We start from the raw sequence: 19,554 nt of genomic DNA, 5'->3' as shown, positions 1-19,554 counted from the left end.
TCTTCCATTCGGGGAGGGAGAAGGAGGAGAAGAGGAGGTTGTCTCTCTGTCCCTCGCGCAACGGGACGAACAGGGTGCCCCGCCCTTCGGTGTTATCTGACCAATCATAGCGTCCACTTCGAAATCTGGCAGCACGAGGCGCCAATGAAAGCGAGAAACTTTTCACTCTGGGAGGGAGGAGAAGGAGGAGGTGCGTGCGATGGGACTGACAGGACGCCCCGCCCCTCGTCGGGACTATTCGGCCAATCGTCCGCTCCAAAGGACGGGAGAATGAAAGCGCATGCGCTGCTTTAATTGCCTCGGTGGCTGGAACGGAGTTCTCTAGCGAGGGAAGGGAGAGGCTGGTAAAGGGCGGGCGAGCGTTCTCGTAGCTGATTGGCTACGCGTTGCTCTCCGCGCTTTGTGATTGGCTCATGTCTCGCGCGGGCCCTGCTCATTCGTAGCCAACTGACTCGGGATGCTCTGCTGGGAAGTCGACTCGGAGGGCCGAGAGTTTGTTTCCCGCCCTGCCTTCGCCTGGACTGCTCGTGAGCAAGCGGCGAAGAAAGCGGCTTAGTCCGCTCATTGCAACGGGGTGGGGAAAGGTCAGTGCGAGAGCGGAGCTCGAGTCAGCTTAGTCCTCCGGGCACATGCTGTGATGCGCATGCGCGCTTCTCCAGGCGCAACTGTGGGATTCCGTTAACGGTTAATGTTGATGTTTTAATTAAGAAAAAAAAGTCATTATCACCAAATGTTATTGTTACTACTGTGGTTATCCTGCCTGTTGTTATTGTTGAGCCACGTTTTTACCTGTGTTTTCCGCAAACCGCCCTGAGCCTTAGGGTTATAAATGTAATAAATGGACAAATAATACATTTTATTTTTTTTCGTTTATTTATTAATTACATTAATATCCCGGCCTCCCCTAAGGCTCAGGGCGGTTCACACGGCACGAAAACAAGAACAGTACATCAAACTCCATGACTATGTCAAATGAAAGGCAACAGTAATATTAACAATATATAAGCAGAGAAAATAACATTCAAACAGAGCAAACAGTCTAATACAGGGATAGTCATTCTGTAAATGCTGTGGCAGGGGCTCATGGGAATTGTAGTCCATGGGCATCTGGAGGACCACAGGTTGACTATCCCTGGTCTAATAGACCCATGGCTGGTCAGTTCAGGTGTATGGGGTCAAGGCAGGGAGGTTCAGGGGCTTCTATCGACCTCAACCAAATGCCTGGATCCCTCAAGCCATGGGAGGTCAGCCTTTCTCAATATAGGTCAGCCTTTCTCAACATTTTTGCCATTGAGAAAGCCCTGAAACATTCTTCAGGCTTTGAGAAATCCCAGAAGTGATGAGATCACACAGAATATGGTTGGGAAGGAGAGCTGTATACACCAGTGGTCCCCAACCTTTTTCCGGCTGGGGACTGGCGGGGCAACTGCCCGGGCCGCGCATGCGCACATGTGCGATACGCGGCCGAAATTGCGCATGAGCAGAACTTGCGCGCATGTGCGGAACTTGCGCACATGCGTGATTTTGGCCGCGCATGCCCTGATTCCCTCTCCCCCCCCCTCCCGCAGTAAGAAGCTTCCCGGGCCGCAGGTTTGTGGCCCGGGGAAGTTTTTTACTGCGGGGGGGGGGTGGGGAGAGGGAACCGCGTCCCGGCGCCCTGGCCTTCGCGGTCCGGCACCAGGCCGCGGACTGCGGGTTGGGGACCACTGGTATACACGACCACCTGGGGCTCCCTCTTCTTCCCATCCCCTCCGGGCCCACCATTAGCCATTTTGGGAGGGGTGTGTGGATTAACATGACCATATGGTCATATATGGTCATATCATCTGATAACAAGTGTTTAAAGATACCAAATACTAATTGACTCCCGCCCATTTGGGTAACCCTTCCACGTATTATGACCACCACTAATCTGCCTAACACACTGGGTCCCAGTAAGAGTTCAGCTGAGGCTCCTTTGCAGTTCTATCATTTTATTATTGCTGTTATCATGTTGGGGTTATTGTTGCTGTACTGTTATTGCTGTTGTCACATGTGTTTCCTTATGTTATCTGTACCCGTTTCCTGTTCCTTGTAAACTGCCCTGAGCCTTCGGGGGAGGGCGGTATATAAATATAAATAAAATAAAGAGATGTCAAGAAACCCCAGGGGATATAAGTAGACAGAGGGGAGGAGGGATTAGTGGGCAGGAAGGGCTACTTAAAATCAGGCTGCATACTTTGGCAACTTGACTCTCACTAGTCCTCCCACCTAAATGTGAGGCTTGAGAAAGTCTGTTTCGTTGTATTTGAAGAACTGTGCACACACACCATAGCTTACACCGCAAATTAAACTTTGGTGTGTTTATTTATTTAATTTAAATTTGCATGCGGGTTCCGGGCAGTGTACATCGTATAAAAGGTGAATGCATGATACAGTTAAAACAATTTGTGGAGAATAATTTTTAAAAAATTGGACTCATCAGCATTTAAAATACCATCAGCATCGACAATCCCAGTCTTGTGTCACCTTCAGTTCTCCCAGAACTCGTTTTCATTCTGGAGGTGCCTTTTCAACCTTTCGGCCGTGGAAGATGCCCTGACAGAACTAATGATTTGAACCAAGGTCACCCAGTGTACTGGTTTGCCACTCGATTCATTATGCTGCCTTGGTTTTGCTCAGTGCACATGAAGAAGAATATTTTGAAAAACCAAAATGATTCCTTTACTAAACAGGAAGGTTTCAGCAAAAAATGTGTATGTGTGTGTGGGGGTTAGTGGGTGCTAAAATCATTCTTGTGCAGAAAGTGGATAAAACTTTTTGTTCCCTTTGTATAAGATTAGGCTGTGTCCACATGGATGCTTTTCATCACTTTGGCTTCCTTACATATGTTGTCCCCTAAGTATCCACTTCTGGCGTGTCTGGCACTGGTGTTTTCTAGTGCTTTGCTGAGATCTTTCCCACGACATTAAAGGGTCGGTCTCCATTGCTGCCTCTCTTGTCTGTGTTTTATCTCTGTCTGCCCTTTTGCAGGACGTTATGTGGCTCAGCCCCTTTCAGCAAATGGACTGGGATCAGCTCGACATGAATCCTAGAGTCATTGCAGCTATCAAAAAAGGTAACTTGTATCATTTTTTATAATTTTATTAAAAATGCTACATCTTTTGAGTCCTGTTCCCATATTTGCACACCTGGTGACTGAAATTTTAACTTCTAAACTTGAGCTTTGCTATTTTCTTGACTCCGATAAGTTATTGTCTGAATCCTCGGCTGGGTAGGCTAAATGGTCACTTCCCATTCCAGTCTGAGCCTATTTATGTTTGCTAAAAAAATAAATCCCACCCATTTCAGCAGCACTCCCCCCTTAGTACATCAGTAGAGAGTGGCTGGCTGTTGACTTCTGAGCGAAATTTTGTAAAAGTAGACACAGAGGGACATAGATGCTTATGATTGTGGATTGTGCTATAAGACTTACATCTGAGGAAGTGCATAGAGGGTCCTGTGGAATCTAGTGGTACCTCTTCAGTAAAGCATGCCTACAATTAAACTGCACCGAATAACAAGCTGAATGCCGCTACTGTGCAAAAACACAATATTACAAACTCTGTATTTGCTTCAATTTTTTGTATGAACATGTATTTCAAAAAAATAAATACCATGTATTTGAACATAAATACTGATATGCTAGTACAATAACAGACATGCCATCAATAAATGCTGTGTTTTGAAATGTTCTTCATCAGGAATAATAATTTTTAAATGCAAATACAGAGCTTGTCATAGGGAAAAGCCTCAATTGGCTCCAAAATTTATCTGAAATTATAACGTCAACCTTAGCATCTCTTAAAGCAAGGTATTTGTAGCATGATGTATTTTGGACTACTCAAAAATATATATTTGGTGTGTGGCGAAAATCTCTATAATGCAGCATGCACACAGATGCCACTGTTTTGAAATACGTGTTCATATGAATAATTTAAGCACATAGTTTGTAGCATCATATTGGGAAGTCTTTGCACAGAAGCTGCAATCTGCCTCTTACTCACTGTATTCTTCACTTCTGTGGCTTTATTGACTTGATAAAATGAAACTGCTGCATGAGCCGAAATACTTCCAGTGAGACCTGCCTATATCCAGGAACAAGTACAGCCACATTTCTGGGCAACCACGGTTAAAAGGGCTAAAATTAAACTATTTGTACATGGGGAAAGCAATTAAACCCATTATATTTGATCACTTTTCCTGTTCCAGCTAACCTAAGATCCATCAAAGAAGTTCTGAATCTTTCAGGGGCAGATTTGCAAAGGCTGACCAAATTGTCTAGTACGGACATACAGCACCTGATAAAAACCGTTTCTGGTGCACTGAGAAAGAATTCAGCCTTTACAGGTAAGTGTTTCCTCATTTGTGGGGTGGGGGAATGCACCTCTGTCTGTAATTGCGTGATGCCAAAGGATGGCTGTGGACTTTTGATTTCAGTACATTTGAACCAGACTCTCTAGGCTTTGAGATACGGCAAGCAGCTTCAACCGGAGATGGTTTATGCAGAATTACACCCATCTAAGTTTACTGGCTTCAACTCTAATTAGGATTGCACTTTCAAGCCAGTTCCCCCGAGAGCGCGTGTATCGCTTGTTTTCATGTTCTGATCTTGCTGACACACCAAAAAAGCAGAACTACTTTACCTAGAGCAGCCAGCCTGTTTATTTGCACGGAGGGGCCTGAATTTTGTTTGCAAACTGGCCTGAACTCTGCCTACACTGGGAGGGAATAGCAATTGCTACCCTCTTAACAGCTGTCCTGGGCCTCCCGCTCTTGGTCAGATTTGTCCTAGAGTCCTTGATTTGGATCTGATGTGCACAAGGTGAGGGGACCCTCCAGATTGGAGAGCTTTCCCCCACCTCCCAGCTTGGGGTCGCGGCTAAGAGTGGGGCCTCTAAACTGGAGAGCTGAGTTTGATTTCCCGCTCCCTCTCATGCTAGCCAGCTGGGTAACTTTGGGCCAGTCCCAGTTCTCTTAGGGCCTTTCTTGCAGAACTGTTCTGTCAGAGCTCTCTCAACCCCACCCACCACGAAGGGTGTCTGTTGTGGAGAGAGGCAGGGAAGGCGATTGTAAACCTCTTTGAGAGTCCTTTGGGCAGTGAAAAGCGGGGTATAAAAATGTCTCTTTTTTGGAATCAAACTCATAGAATCATAGAGCTGGAAAGGGCCTCCATGGTCATCTGGTCCAGGCCTCTGCACAATGCAGGAACTCACAACTACCTGCCTACCCACAGTGACTCCAATTTTTCTTCAAGCAGGTGCGGCATTTCTGTTTGGTGCCTTTTCCTGGGCAAACAACCAGTGCTGCATTGACCCTGCCCTTCTCCCTCTCTGTCCTGTAGCACTTCAGCTGTTCCAAGATGAAAACCTCAGAGCTTCTCAACGTCGGAAGCTAAGCTTGGGCTGCCCCGTCCTAGATGATTTCCTAAGAGGTGGCATTCCTCTGATGGGGCTTACCGAAATTGCTGGCGAGAGCTCGGCTGGGAAGACACAAATCGGTTTGCAGCTCTGCCTTTCTGTGCAATATCCCTATGAACATGGTGGACTAGAATCTGGTAAGAAATCTTCACCTGCCTGTGTCCTTGCCGGGTTTGAGGTCTGAGGCCTCTTAAGTGCCTCTGTGGCGTAGCACGTAAAATATCGGATTATGCGCTGAGGGACCCAGATTCAAATCCCCACTGCTGTGAAAACTCCATGGGTGATCTTGGCACAGCAACATGCTCTCAGCCTAACCTGTCTCACAGCACTGGCTCGCCAGATTAGAAATCCGCACTCCTAACCACTACACCAAACAAAGTTAATGCTTTCCCTCTGTTTTGACATGCAGGCCTGGTCTTGGCACCCTACCAGTATTTAAGGGGAGACAAGCTTAACAGTATGAGCCAAAGCAGAATTACACCCTCTCAAACCCATTGATTTCAGCACATGGTTTTTCTCAGGGCTGTGCCATCAGAACCTACCTTCTGGTCTGAGGGCACCTCGCATTGGCTGCTGCAACCTAAGCACTCAGAGCAGACTTTGGGAGGACAGAGGGGGGCGGCGTGGGAGGAAGCTGGTGTGAACCCTTTCTGCAGCAGTGCCACAGAACCAACACGAGAGCAACGCCTTCCAGAGTGACTTCGGCAAGAGGAGAACCTTCCCCTAAGTTCCATTCTGTCACAGGTGCTGTTTACGTTTGCACGGAAGATGTTTTCCCCCATAAGCGGCTCCAGCAGCTGATCGAAGGCCAGTCCCAGCTGAGGGCCGACGTTCCGCACGACGTGGTGCAGAAGATAAGATTTGGCAATGGCATCTTTGTCGAACACGCGGCTGACATCGTAAGTCCCCAGCCAGCTCTTAGGTGTCCTTTGTAGAATCCAGCACAATGTTGTTGTTGTTTTTTGAGTGGGGAGGGGCTAGGAAGATTTCCACCGACAGAGGACGACTTTCTCACCTCCCTCCCCTCCCGCCTGAAATATCTCCCCCACCCCCTGCTAGTCCTGGAGGAGCAGAAAAATGGTGGTGGCGATTGGGATTTCAGGCTGCTGCAGGTGGGGAGTGCTGAGAACATTGTGCGCTGTGGGTGGGAATCCTTCTGACTGCTTTGGTGGATCCAAGCCATCGTCCGGTTTTGTACAGATGTAAATACAGGTGGCAGGGGCAAGATTGGAGGCCAGTACACAATGGGATTTCCAGGGTATACGCTTTTGAGAGTTGTCTGATGAAAGGTAGCTCTCGAAAGCTTATTTTAATATGTTCTATTAAGACTGCTTCAGTCTGGTTGGCTGCACCATTCTCATCGTGTTGTGTAGTTCACTGGACATCTCACCCTCTTGATGATATTGACTCACTCTGGGTAACGACCATATATAAATATAATGCAAATAAATATAAACCAATGCCTGAAAACCCATTGAGTGTAGAGCTCAGCTGCCTTCAAATCTAAACTTCCAAACTAGCCATGGTGAGGGGAATCTCCATATTCAGAGCCAGGACGCAACATTTATGCCCTGCCATTAGGCTTTTGGGGAACTGGTTGGCCACTGTGTGAAACGGGATGCTGGACTGAATGGACCACTGGTCTGATCTAGCGGGACTGTTCTTTTGTTCTTAGCCCTTAAATGGCTTAAAGAATGATAAAGGAGAGGACCAGACTTGGGACTAGAATTTGGGTTCCCTGGGTTCAAATTCCCACTCCTCTGCGAAGCTTGTGTCTAGCTGCTCTGAAGCTCACATGGGGGAAAGAGAAGCAGATAATCTGTTGTTGTTGTTGTTGTTATTTTTCTTACCCGTCTCCCCCCAAAGGCTCGAGGTGGGTTACAGCCTATATAAAACCCCCAACATCATATAAAACCAATATAAAATACACAGTATCCTGAGATTCTTGAGGAATGACAGGATAATGTGTGGGCTGTGCTGCAAAACCTTCTGGGGCAGGGAGCAGACTCTGTAAGATCTCCAGAGCTCTGGGTAGCTCCTTCTCCTTGCCTGTCACTTGAGCACCTTGTACAAAATGCTTCCAAGGAGGTTTTCTCAATCGTCCTGGTTAGAAATGTAAGTGAGCGTATTATGAAACGGGGAGTCATGTGACTCAGTGGCAGAGCCATCTGCCTGGCATGCAGAAGGTCCCGGGTCCTATTTCCACCATCTCCAGTTGAAAGGATCCAGTAGTAGGTGATGTGAAAGACCTCTGTCCGGTACCTGGAGAGCCACTGCATGTCTGAGTAGACAACACTGATGAACCAAAAAAGGGTTTGATTTAGCGTAAGGCAGCTTCCTGCGTGTGAACAGAATCCAGCACCAGGAAAACTGGGTTTCTGCCCCCAGTATTGCACTCTGCAAAACCGCACAACGCCGCTCCCCCCCCCCCCACGACAGTGATGAGCATGGCTTTTGTATTGAATTGTTCTGCTTTGAAAGATAGGTTGACCTTGCGTAATCAATTGCTTTGCAAAAGCCGTCATGTTTTCCCTCCGGCATTTTCTGTATTGTTATCCCCTCAGCACAACAAAAGAAATCAATTTGATTTTCCAACAATGCCTCGCCGCCTTCTTGCTGAGGCTTTTGTGCTTGCCTTTTCTGTTGCTTTGTTTATTACATAAGTTTTGCCCTGCTGTTTACACTTCTGGTAGAAAATCTACCCAATATACTGGGGTTTTGATTTTTTTGTAACTGTTGTTTGTCTGCAAGACGAGTTTACAATTATTAAAAAGATAGGTTTGAGAGGGTGGGGGAATCAACCCACCTATGGTCAGATGTTGCTTTGATGCAGATGGCCCTATAAAGGCAACTGTATTAGAACTGCTAAATTTTCTTTCTTGGCTAGATTTTATGCTTATAGGAGGCAACCAGACACTCACCTATCAAGCTTGCACTTTGTATGCACGAGGGATTACCTCTTGGGCTCAGTGGTAGAGCACCTGTTATGCATGCGAAGGGTCCCGGGTTCAAACCCCGGCATCTCTAGTCAAAGGCTAGAGTAAGAATGTTAATAATAATTTTTTATTTGTATCCCCCTCCCAAAAAAAGCTCATGGTAAGTAACTGGGCAGGTAAAGCTGCCTTTTCTTCAACAGGGGAAGCCGTTCTCCACTGGAAGAAGCTTTTGCGTGTTGAAAGTCATATGATCATATATCCCGATAGCAAAGTGTGACTGTATCTGTGGATATTTAAACCTGCAGATCAGGGCTGCACTGACATAAAACAGTTCGGGAAACTTGGGAGGAAGACCCAAGTTTCTGGAAGATTTCTATGAACAAATATACATGGGGTTTAATTCTCTCCCCAATCAGAAGCACAAGCGTAGACTCCACACGCATACATCTCTGTTGGCAGTGGAGGTCAGGCGCTGTGATGTTGGGGGGGGTGAGAATTAAGTGACGACAAAGGTTGGGAGCCACAGCAATGGGGCAGAGCGTCACTGGGCTCCGCCATGAGAGATAGGTGGGGAGCTGCTGCCACCATCATGATGGTAGGGAATATGATCCCAACGGCTAATGGGTGGATTAACTAAGAGGAGGATGAGATGGTTCTGTGTGTTTCATGGGTCCCTGCTTTTGTAACCCTGATTCCGAGATGCCTTAAAATCAGCCTCAGGAGAGACCAAGAAGGCCTGTGACTTGCTGAGCTTGTAAACTGCTGCTTGCAGAATATTAGGCTGGCCAGCGGTCTCTGACCTTGTGCTAGCATCAGAGGCATCATCAGCAGGCGAACAGTGGCTCTGAAGAGTACCCAAAGCCACCTTCTCAACTTGCAATGTGGGCCCCACCCTTTATTTCCTGCAGTTCTCTCCAATGAGGCTACAGAACATTCTCTTAGAACTGCATAGCTCTTGGATTCCCTGCCTCGGGCTGCTGTCTGAAGCTTCTTGGTTTTTGCAGGAGACGTTCCACGAGTGCATCGCAAAGAAGATTAGCGCGCTGCTTGCGCGAGGCATGGTGCGCCTGGTCGTCATCGATTCCATTGCAGCCTTGTTCCGATGTGAGTTTGCTGCTAAGGATTCTGTGCTCAAAGCCAAGTACTTGCAGACGTTCGGAGCAAAACTTCACCAATTAAGCAGTGTGTTCCGGACCCCAGTGGTGTGTATTAATCAGGTAAGACGACCTTCACCATTGACCTTCGCTGTTGATGCCCACGGGGTTAGCTGTGATGTATAGAATGATATAATCATAGAATTGGAAGGGACCTACAGAGTCATCTAGTCCAACCCCCTGCACTATGCAAGAACTCGGCACTACCTGCCCACCCACAGTGACCTCAATTTGATGCCCTAGTGATCCCCCCACCAAACATCTCTGAATCCAGCCTGGCCTGAAGGAAATTCTCCTACCATCCCACAGTGGCGATAAGCAATTCCCTGGGTGTGCAAGGAAGGGCCACAAGAGAGAAACCCTGGCACATCCCTTTCTGCCCACGCATGCACCACCTGCCTAAGTTCATAAAATCAGCATTTCTGTCACATGACTCTGTAGGCTTAGGCTCCATTCGTAGGACAGAACCCAAGTTTTAGTTCATCTAGTTATGGTTACTGCTATGGTTTCAGTGCCACTTACACCATCAAGACACCATCTGAAATGATTATTTGAAGTTGGGGTTTTCAACCAGGGTTAGTCTTAATGGTGGGCTTTGAATGATGTACAACCACCGACGTTCTGGCTTGATTCTGACATTGCTTTTGTTGGCGGCCCAGTTACAGAGATGCTGGGCCAGAGCAAAGGCAAAAAGAAACTAGGATCCCTTAAAACAAACCGGGGTTTGAATGATTGCCTGCAAACCATATCCTAGCTTCACAAACTTACCATGGTTAAGCAAGTATTTAAACTATTGGTATGCCCTCCTTTCTCCTGCTTGCGGGTAATAAACAGTGGTGGAAACTGTGTTGCAGCGGAACTGATCCATGGTCTGAAAGAACGCCGGGAAGAACAGCCAACAAGTCTTTTTAATGTTCGAAAGCAGTGGTTTTTAAGCAGTGCACTGGGTGGGTGGTTACGTGCATCTGCTTTAAAAGAGCAAGATACAAGGCTCGAAGCTTTAATGCATGGATTCAAATACAAAGGAAGAGATTACAGGAGCTCTTTTTCTATCCCTTGGCCAAGGTCGAACTTCCTAGCAATTAATGACGTGATGCATGACAAAAAGGATATTTCATCAGTTGTTATCAGTCTCCCCCCCCCCCCCCCCGCAAGCCATTTGGGATCCTTTTCTTTCATTATTCAGACTTTGGCCCCATTCAGATATGCCAGGACCCCCACTGAGAATGGCTGTCCTAAAGGAGTTTCTGTCACTTCCTTAAAAACAATCCAAAATTGCCAAACTATTGGTCCGTGTTCGTGTTCACAAAATCTGGGGTTTCCCCCCTGGGTGTTTGCATCTCTATGAATTGTTAGGTTCCATTCCCATTAGGCATCCATAGATATGATGATGGAGAAGAAGAAGAGATTCTTATATACCACTTTTCTCTACCTGAACGAGGCTCAAAGTGGCTTACAGTCACCTTCCCTTTCCTCTCCCCACAACAGACACCCTGTGAGATGGGTGAGGCTGAGAGAGCCCTGATATCACTGCTTGGTCAGAACAGTTTTATCAGTGCCGTGGCATCCCCAAAGCCACCCGGCTGGCTCCATGTGGGGGAGTACAGAATCGAACCCAGCATGCCAGATAAGAAGTCCGCGCTCCTAACCACTGCACCAAACTGGCTCTCAGTTTACCCCATTCCCTGAATGCAGGTGCCATTCCCACACAGGGGCTTTCTCTTGCTGTTTCTTTAGTGGCCGTCTACTACGCAGACCTTGACGGTGGCTCTGAGACCGGGGAAGAGGGTTCTTTGAAACTGTTCCATCAAGCCTACCTCTGCAGAATGATAGCAGGGGAGATTGAAACTAACCCTTCGTCTCTCCTCCGAACCTGACTTGTGCATGGCCTTGGAGTCCAGCAGTCCACCACAACGCTGCCCCAGATCCTGTCCACATCAAATTTTCCAGAAATATAAGGGAGGGAGAGATGGATGGATTGGGCTTCTCTTGGTATGGTGGTTAAGAGGGGTAACCTCTATTCTGGAGAGCCGGCTTTGATTCCCCACTCCTCCACATGCAGCCATTTGGGTGACCTTGGACTAGTCAAAATCTTGATATTGCTGTTCTCCCAGAGCAGTCCTGTCAGAGCCCTCTCAGCCCCACCCACCTCCCAGGGTTTCTGTTGTGGAGATAAGAAGGTGATTCTCAGACGGTTTATAACTCCTTTGGGTCATGAAAAAACAACTCTTCTTTTTCTTCTCTGGGAACATCTATTGCTTACCCAGGCAGCCTGCCGGATTTTATTCTACCTGTTTCTGCCTCTCCCTACCTCAGATCACCCTTCCAGTGTGTTTTAACTCTGTTAAAGACTTGCATTGTCACATGTGGAGAAGGGAACTCTGTACAACCTGGTGACCTTTTGTGCCAAGGAGTATAGGCGGATATTCGAATCCCAAACCCTTTTGTGCCTGCAGGCACCTTCGGAATTTTGACAGTGTGGTAGGCAGAGGCGCAACATGGAACCAGCAACTGAATGGCTCAACCTTCAGCCATAGCATAGATCAGGGGTGGGCAAACTGTGGCCCTCCAGATGTCCACAGACTACAATTCCCATGAGCTCCTGCCAGAAAATCCTGTAGTCCATGGACATCCGGAGGGCCACAGTTAGCCCACCCCTGGTATAGACCCTTGTGTTGTGGCGGCTGCCACTGCCAAATCAATATTTAAAAAATCTGCACAGCCAAACAAGAAGCCCCATCTGGCCCTGCCTACTTTCTAAATACACTTGGTGGGCACCGGGTTGGGGACCCCTGTAGTCTGTCTTCTGCGGAATACGTGCCTTCTAAACCTTCCGTCTTTTTAAAAACCCAGGTAACGGATATGATGGGCGAGGGCCCCTATGGCGACTGCAGCAATCCTTGGTGAGTACAGCCGGAGATGAGGGTATGCGCAGGGTACGAGCCCTGTTGAAAGTGAAATGTGAGGTTCAAGCTGTTCCTCTCCTATAGAAAAGACACTTGTTGCACGGGAGAGGCCACAGTCACCACTGACAAGAGACATGTCTTTCTGATGAGAGGCTACAGCGCATTTAACTATTTGCAGGGGGTTAAATCTGGCTTTGCTGTACACAGCATTGATTTGGAAAGCGGTTGCAACAAAAACAAACGCTGGCAGCCATCAGGGCCAATTCAGGGAGATGGAACTGGTTTTTATACACTTTCAGGAGATCTGGGCAGTCTTGCCTTGAGTCAGGCTTTCAACCAGGGTTTCTTGACAGCCCTGCAAGGGTTTCCTGAATGGGTGGGAATAAATTAATTTTGAATAATTTTCTTAAATTGGTTAAACATTTATCAGGTAATATGAACTTATATGGTCATGTTGACCCACCCTCCCTCCAAATGGCCAATGATGGGCCAGGATGGGGAGGGGCCCCAGGTGGGCATATACAAACCTATGCTTCCCAACCATATTCTGCATGATCGCGCCACTTCTGGGGTTTCTCAAAGCCTGAAGAATGTTTCGGGGGTTTCTCAACAGTAAAAAGGTTGAGAAAGGATGCCTTAAATTGTAATTTGTCTGTGAAGCAGTTTTTAATATTTGGGTTTTTTTTTTCTTTGACTCCTGATAGCTCAGTAGTACAAATATTTCTGACCAAAAAGTTAGTTAAGACTAACAGATCAAGATCGGTCTTCCCTGATCAAGCAGCTGAATCTTAGATTAATTAGCTGCGTAAACTTTGTCGTAATGAGACTCCTACCAAAACACTTGTAGTGGTTAGTGTCAAAGGTCAGCGAGATCTGAGTTCAAATCCCTGCTTGGCCATGAAGCCCATTGGGTGACTTTGGGCCAATTATTCTTGCTTGGCCTCACCTTTCAGGGTTGTTTGTGGAGAGGGACTAATGGAGGTGTTGGGTCCTATCTGCCGCCCTGAACGCGCTAGAGGAAGGGGTGGCATGAAAATTAAATAACTTTGCATCTCCTGAATACCGTTTTTTCAGCTCTACGGGCAAGAGAGTTGTTCCGGCCCTTGGAATCACCTGGTCCAACCAACTGCTGATGAGATTGATGGTCAGCCGCACAGGCCGTCAAGTGCAAGCTGCTGGAGAAGTGTCCTACGGGAGCACGTTACGGACAATGAGGGTGATTTTCGCACCCCACCTGCCCCAGTCTGCCTGCTATTACACAGTGAACTCGGAAGGAGTGAAAGGAAGGGGGGCGGAGACTCCGACGTGATGCGAAGCAAAGCTGGGAAGGGGCAAGTCTTGTCCCTCCTTTTGTATTTATCAACGGGTTGACCACCTCATGGACAGGTTTGTGATCCGGCGATGTAGAAAGAAGCCACCTTTACACACTGGGCAGGTTTGTTTTGATATTTTATTTTTACACTTTGAAAACACCAAAGAAGCTTTACATGATAACGTCTTCAGAATGAACCACAGTTCTGTAACAGTCTTTAAAAAACAAACCATCAAGAAACGAAGACAGGAGTCATTTAATGGAAATGTGCTGTGCACTTATGGAATCACGTTGCTGTTTTATAGAAGCAGAAATTGCAATTTTTTAAACATCCTCTGCTCTATATTCTAGTGCTGTTTTCTAGATAAAAATGAACTTGGAGAGCTAAAGTGGCAAGCTGGTGAAAGCACAGTTGGTTGAGTGCAGGGGTGGACAAACTGGCTCTCCAGATGTCCGCGGATGACAGATCCCATAAGCCCCTCCAGCAGCATGCGGGAAGGGGCTCATGGGAATTGTAGTCCACGGACATCTAGAGAGCTACGTTTGGACACCAAAAAAGGAGCTTTTAAAAAAAATCAGTGATTTATGGCTATTTGGCGCTGAACTGAAAACCGTGTTTAAGAATGGAATCTAGGGGGATCTTTTAACATTCAAGTTTGGCTTAACGCATCTTTTTTTTTTTAATCTCCTTTTCAAAGTCATAAACAAGTTTCTGTTTCCGGTTTTAAGATCTTTTCAAGTAGAAAGTAAATCTAATACATCCAACGAACAAAGGTTTCCCTCTTATTTATCGACATGGCTACCTTGTCAAACCTTCACTGGCCCAAGTGGCCTCAGTGCTTTGAAGTGAATTTTCAGCTATGCTTTCTCAAAAAAAACCCCCAAAACCCCACCTTCAGTTAAAAATGCTTTTCTCCTCAAGGAGATACAATATCATTTGAATAGCTACAACATCTTAAATGGTAAGGGAGCTAACTATTCCATTTCAGTCCAGTGGCTTCATAACTTGGCATATAGCTCTGCTCTATAGTACATAAATCTTTAGGGACAGAAATCTGCATTACCAAAAGCACATGGTTGCCTCTAAAATTGGCAGCCCAGTGGCAGTTCTCTTACCCTTGTGTGTAGAGAAGGGAACTCTGCATTCCCCAGCATGCCGGGCATGTCCTTGGCCTCGCAAGCTGTGGCCTACGGCAGGGGTAGTCAACCTGTGTTCCTCCAGATGTCCATGGACTACAATTCCCATGAGTCCCTGCCAGTGTTTGCTGGCAGGGGCTCATGGGAATTGTAGTCCATGAACATCTGGAAGAACACAAGTTGACTACCCCTGGCCTACGGTGTAAAGACCTCCACAGCTAAAATGGCAGGATACCAAGGAAGTTGTAGGCACCTTACACAGGAGAGCGGAGAACTCTACCCAAAGCTCCAATTTTCAGCAGCAGGTTTGTGGTTCTCGTATGTCGTTTAGACACAGCTCAAGTCCTGAGTTTAACGTTAATGAAGTCTCTTCCACACTAGATTTACTTTGATTCTAGAATTAGCATGGGATAAAGGTCTGGATTCAGATGCAGCACAACTTATCTTGCTTACCAGCAAGTGTCTGTTCCATTACTTTCAACATAACATAGCAGCTTTCAAGGGGGGAAAAAAAACAGTCTAACACTTTGTGCATTTCAACTCAACATTGTAAACAATTGCAGTCAAGCACTACACGTTTCATTTTCATATGTACAACACAACCACACTTCCTATCCAAAAACCTGTGGAAGCTTTTACAGTTTGAACTTCAACATTCCTATAGTTTTCCAGCTTTGATGTGTTAATATTAACAGAAAAAAACAACAACTGAACACTATCTACAAAGTTAACATACTGACTTGCTGACGCTTAAAACTACATCCTGCTGATGCTATCAGAAATTCAGTGCTTCTTCTGTACACTTTTGAGTTTTACTAGCTTGAATGTTATTTTGACACAGCGAGGAGGTTGCATTGGGAAGAGTGCTTCGTCTAGGCTGGGGTGGCCGAACTGGCTCTCTAGGTATCAATGGACTACAATTCCCACAAACCCCTGCCAACATTCAGACACTTCTGGGAATTGTAGTCCGTGGACATCAGGATTGCCTGATGTCCAACCTTTTGCCTTTATAGAATTACTTTTCTAAAAACTATTCTGGAAGTGCTTATCTGGATTAAGGAACAAGACAGGTATCTGTAAAGGTTTGCTTATGGAACTACCTTCCCAAATTTAAGTGGACAAGAAATTACAGGTGATAGGTGTGTACTTCAGCTGAAGTCACTCCTAAAGTGACAAGACAGCAGTTCTGAAGTCATTCCAGAGCTGTATTGAAGGTGAGAGGGAAGTAGAGCATGGTGGACAGTAGGACCATCTGGGGCCAAGCGGCAAATTGTCACCAAGGAGATGTTTATTGTGGGAAAGGCAGATAGACAGAGTACTACTTAAGATTCATGCCTTGCTGGCTATAATTTAAGGTGCTTGCTTTTCAAAAAACTAAATTCAGTGGCAGCTTTTCTTGCAGCAGGGAGGGCATTAATCACACTTCTAGGCAGTGTTCGCTAACTGATGCTGTCAATAAATGTAAATGCTGAAATGGGAGGGGGAGGGCTCACACCTGCACTGGAGTTAACAGGACATGACAAAAGGCTATTGCTGGAGGTTTGGTCTTGCAGCTGAGGAAGCCCGATGACTCTATTTTGGAAGGGGCTGCAATTATGTGCTGGAGCCACATAAGACACAAGGCTGCTCCACTCCACACAAAGCCCCATTGAAATGTAGGTCATGCTGCATTTGGGAGACAAGGCTCTACCTATGGCTGTCTACACTAATAAAACGACTAGAAGACCCTGATCAGATGTCCCATGGAATGAAAGGCTCCAAGGGTGGGGAGGGAGAGAAGCTCCCAGTTTTTACAGTACACGTATCCCAATCCTATGGATACTCCAGGCAGATGCAAAATGAAGTCAACCCAGTGACCCTGTGTGCTTCCCATGGTGTCTCACTGTAACCTAAAGAGACACCTCCCCAGGAGCTGAGAAGCAGCCCCCCTCCAAATCAACCGGGTGCTTTAAAAGGCTTTTGATGAGGGGGGGGGGCAAGGCTATGAATTGAATCCCACACAGCGTAATTGCCCCCCTACCTGCTCTTGTCCCTAAGAACAGCATGGGTTGCAGCAGGAGGATACACTATAGAAATTATGCTGGTTATAGCAGAAGGGTTCCATCCACGGAAACGCCCCACGGGATCCGATTCACAGGCATGCCGCATGGTAGAGTGAGCTGGCTTGCCTGAAATGCAAGCTGCATATGCCTCGTCCGTTTTGCTTCCTGCTGCTCTTAAGTGGACCTGTTGGGGTCCCCGTCCTCCTTATAATGCATGCGAGTCTACCAAATGCAGTCCTATCCCAGTTTCCCCCCACAGCTAGGCACCTTTTTCCTGGCGCCTGGAGATACGGGATGGCTGCATGGGGAGGGGGGGGGGAGACGAAGCAGTATTGCTTTCGCCAAAGCTAATTAGTCATACAGAATGAGGCTGATGAGCAGGCGCAAGGCTTATAGGAGAAGAAAAGAGTGCCTCTTGCTCCTTAAAGGTTTGCAATTACGAAATACCATCCTTTCCTCTGCATCCCCATTGCACTTAGTTTCTTGTCTGCCGAGACGGACAGAAGAAAACTGCTGAAAGTCGTAAAACCGATCTATAGTCTTGCTTCCTGAAAAGCTGCTAATAGAGTTGCTTACCCCTCCCCCCCCTTCGTTTCTTTAAAGGCTTGGAAAACAGAATTCACGAGGATCTTTTCTATAAAAACTGCTCCAAAGTGACCATGTTTGACCTTTCTGCTGCTGTACAAAAACCTGAACTTGGACTTTGAGCACAGTAAAGGTCCTTGAAACAGGGAAGCCCAGATGGATGGGAGCAGCGCCTGGACTTATCTGTTGTTCACAAATGTCACATTGCTTGTACCCGAGGCAGTTTCTATTTTCAGACTCCTCCAAACTCTGTTTAGACTGTGTGCAGAACGGCATGAGCGTAAGATGGCGGAGAACCATATTTTAAGCATCTCCGTTATGGACATTCAGGTCAAGTTCTCTTACATTAAAGGCTTGCTGTTATTATGCCCTAAAACCAATTTTAATGGCCTGATCAGAGCATTACCTCACCCAGCAGTTGTTGGTTTAGAGATCTGACCTATGGACCCCCACACATGCATTTGTGCACAGAAGCTTGGTTTCTAAAAAGACTTTGAAAGCCCATGTCGTTTTTAGCTAGGTCTCTTGGATATCTGGTAGCCAGTCCAATTTAGAAGCGGCTAACTTCTTATGCTGTAACAGATAATGCTAATTTTTGCTTCTGTTTGCTAGCAAGTTCTTTTTCCTGTAACTACCCTGGAACAATCATCAGGAAACAAGACCCGCCAGCCAGAAATTGCTGTGGTATAATTTTTGCTCTGTAAGTAGATTTGTATAGCAATCTCTCTGCATCGGGAAGCACAGTGTAACAGTCATACATACAGAGTCCCTGCTTCATTTTTTTTCTTGCTGCCACTCTGAACAGAGGAAAAAGCTAAGAGGGGGCCAGTTTTCTTTGAGGGGCGGGATGTGGAGCTGACCAACAAGTTCCAAGTAAAGATTCACTGGCTTCCCTCCGTCCTTGGTTAAACAAATCACACATTAATTTTGAGGCCTGCGAAAGCCACAATTGTAATAAGTGCTGTGTTCCAAGGTGGCACCTCAGTTTTAAGCACCTTGCTTCGCTGTTTACGGAAACCGAATCGTTAATCGGGCACGAACTGCGATAGCCAATGATGCAGTGCTGTAACAACCCACGGGCCTGGTTTCACGACAGTGACGCCCGGGTAGAGTCTTCTCATTGTCTTACAAACACATAACTTCGCTTTAACAGTTTTGTTTTTCTTAAGCATACCCAAAGCTGATTTATGCTACAGATTCGGTGTTGGCGTTTTTCTGCTTCTTAAGGCTGCTATCCGTAACAGGACTCCGTTCAACTAGTAGACGAATCAACGAACAAAGACTCCATATTGTTTTCTCCCAAGGACGCTAACAACGACGTAACAAGGGAGTTCTGTAATGCCAGCTTTTGAAGGCGGTCTAGGAACAGCCGTCTGCAGCAACTAGTGCCTCTAGACCAGACAGATAACGACGGGGGGAGAAACTTAGAACTTTTGCAACTCAGTGCTTCGCAATTCACAGGGGAATTTTTAGCTAGCTTCTGTCCCAGAATCTCAGTGAGCCAAATCAGTCTGACTGGCACTCAGACAATTATTTCGTCCCTGCATGGGGGGAAAAAAGAAAGGAAGAGTTTAAATCGCTGTTCCAAATGATGTCAAGTTAAAAAGAAAAAAAGTAAATGTTTACAGAGCTGACTGAAAACAGCGGTATCAGTTGACCTACCGTATGATGCTCAGAAAATGTTAATTCTGGAACTGTGACTTAACGGGCTTTGCTCTAGGTTCATGAGGAAGCTATTTTTACTGCCGCTATTAATAACTATTGCATTCCTTATTTAGATAGATGCTTCGTCTGGAATCCAGAAAGCCCCACTTGTGAGTAGAAAGCTCTTTTCTGTACCAGCAGTGGGCAGTGTTCTCTCTGGCCATCTCTGCTGAACCGCATCAAGCGCAGCCTGGAACTTTCAGAAAACAGCTTCCCAGAAGGGACATGGAAGCGCGATGAAGCACCTCCCCCTCCACAAGCATCCAATGTGTACACAGCCTTTGGATTCCTAACATAGAAACTATATCTGGCCACAGAAGGCCTTGCAATTGCTTAAGTT

The 19,554-nt window shown here is 46.6% G+C and overlaps 2 protein-coding genes across 8 annotated transcripts in view; one reads left to right on the top strand and one right to left on the bottom strand.

The window, feature by feature from the left end:
- The first annotated feature begins 174 nt into the window (after nt 1–174).
- Nucleotides 175–14,519, top strand: XRCC3 (X-ray repair cross complementing 3). Of its 2 annotated transcripts, none has more exons than XM_077323789.1 (8): nt 175–584; nt 3,013–3,097; nt 4,270–4,368; nt 5,363–5,575; nt 6,183–6,337; nt 9,379–9,591; nt 12,382–12,431; nt 13,509–14,519. In XM_077323789.1, exons 2-8 carry the CDS (start codon nt 3,019–3,021, stop codon nt 13,741–13,743), a joined length of 1,044 nt encoding a protein of 347 aa, XP_077179904.1. In that variant the 5' UTR covers nt 175–584; nt 3,013–3,018; the 3' UTR covers nt 13,744–14,519. The 2 variants fall into 2 exon arrangements, with proteins under 2 accessions (XP_077179904.1, XP_077179903.1); XM_077323788.1 differs by having other exon boundaries at nt 179–584; nt 4,231–4,368.
- The window catches only part of KLC1 (kinesin light chain 1), a 69,182-nt gene continuing 63,498 nt past the window's right edge, over nt 13,871–19,554 (bottom strand). For all 6 annotated transcript variants that reach the window (XM_077323779.1, XM_077323781.1, XM_077323780.1 and 3 more), the window contains one exon: nt 13,871–19,051. In XM_077323779.1, coding sequence (XP_077179894.1) covers nt 19,004–19,051 — 48 coding nt within the window. In that variant the 3' untranslated portion in view covers nt 13,871–19,003. The remainder of the gene's footprint in view (nt 19,052–19,554) is intronic.

Source organism: Paroedura picta, chromosome 2 (genome assembly GCF_049243985.1).
Source record: "Paroedura picta isolate Pp20150507F chromosome 2, Ppicta_v3.0, whole genome shotgun sequence".
Classification (NCBI taxonomy): Eukaryota; Metazoa; Chordata; class Lepidosauria; order Squamata; family Gekkonidae; genus Paroedura; species Paroedura picta.
This window is presented reverse-complemented; position numbering and strand designations above follow the sequence as displayed.

Bases quoted from the DNA above. Each gene is read 5' to 3' on its own strand.
- XRCC3 (XM_077323788.1), top strand. From the start codon at position 3,019: ATGTGGCTCAGCCCCTTTCAGCAAATGGACTGGGATCAGCTCGACATG. The intron at 6,338-9,378 runs GTAAGTCCCCAG...TGGTTTTTGCAG, and splicing joins TCGAACACGCGGCTGACATC to GAGACGTTCCACGAGTGCAT. The intron at 12,432-13,508 runs GTGAGTACAGCC...CCGTTTTTTCAG, and splicing joins GGCGACTGCAGCAATCCTTG to CTCTACGGGCAAGAGAGTTG.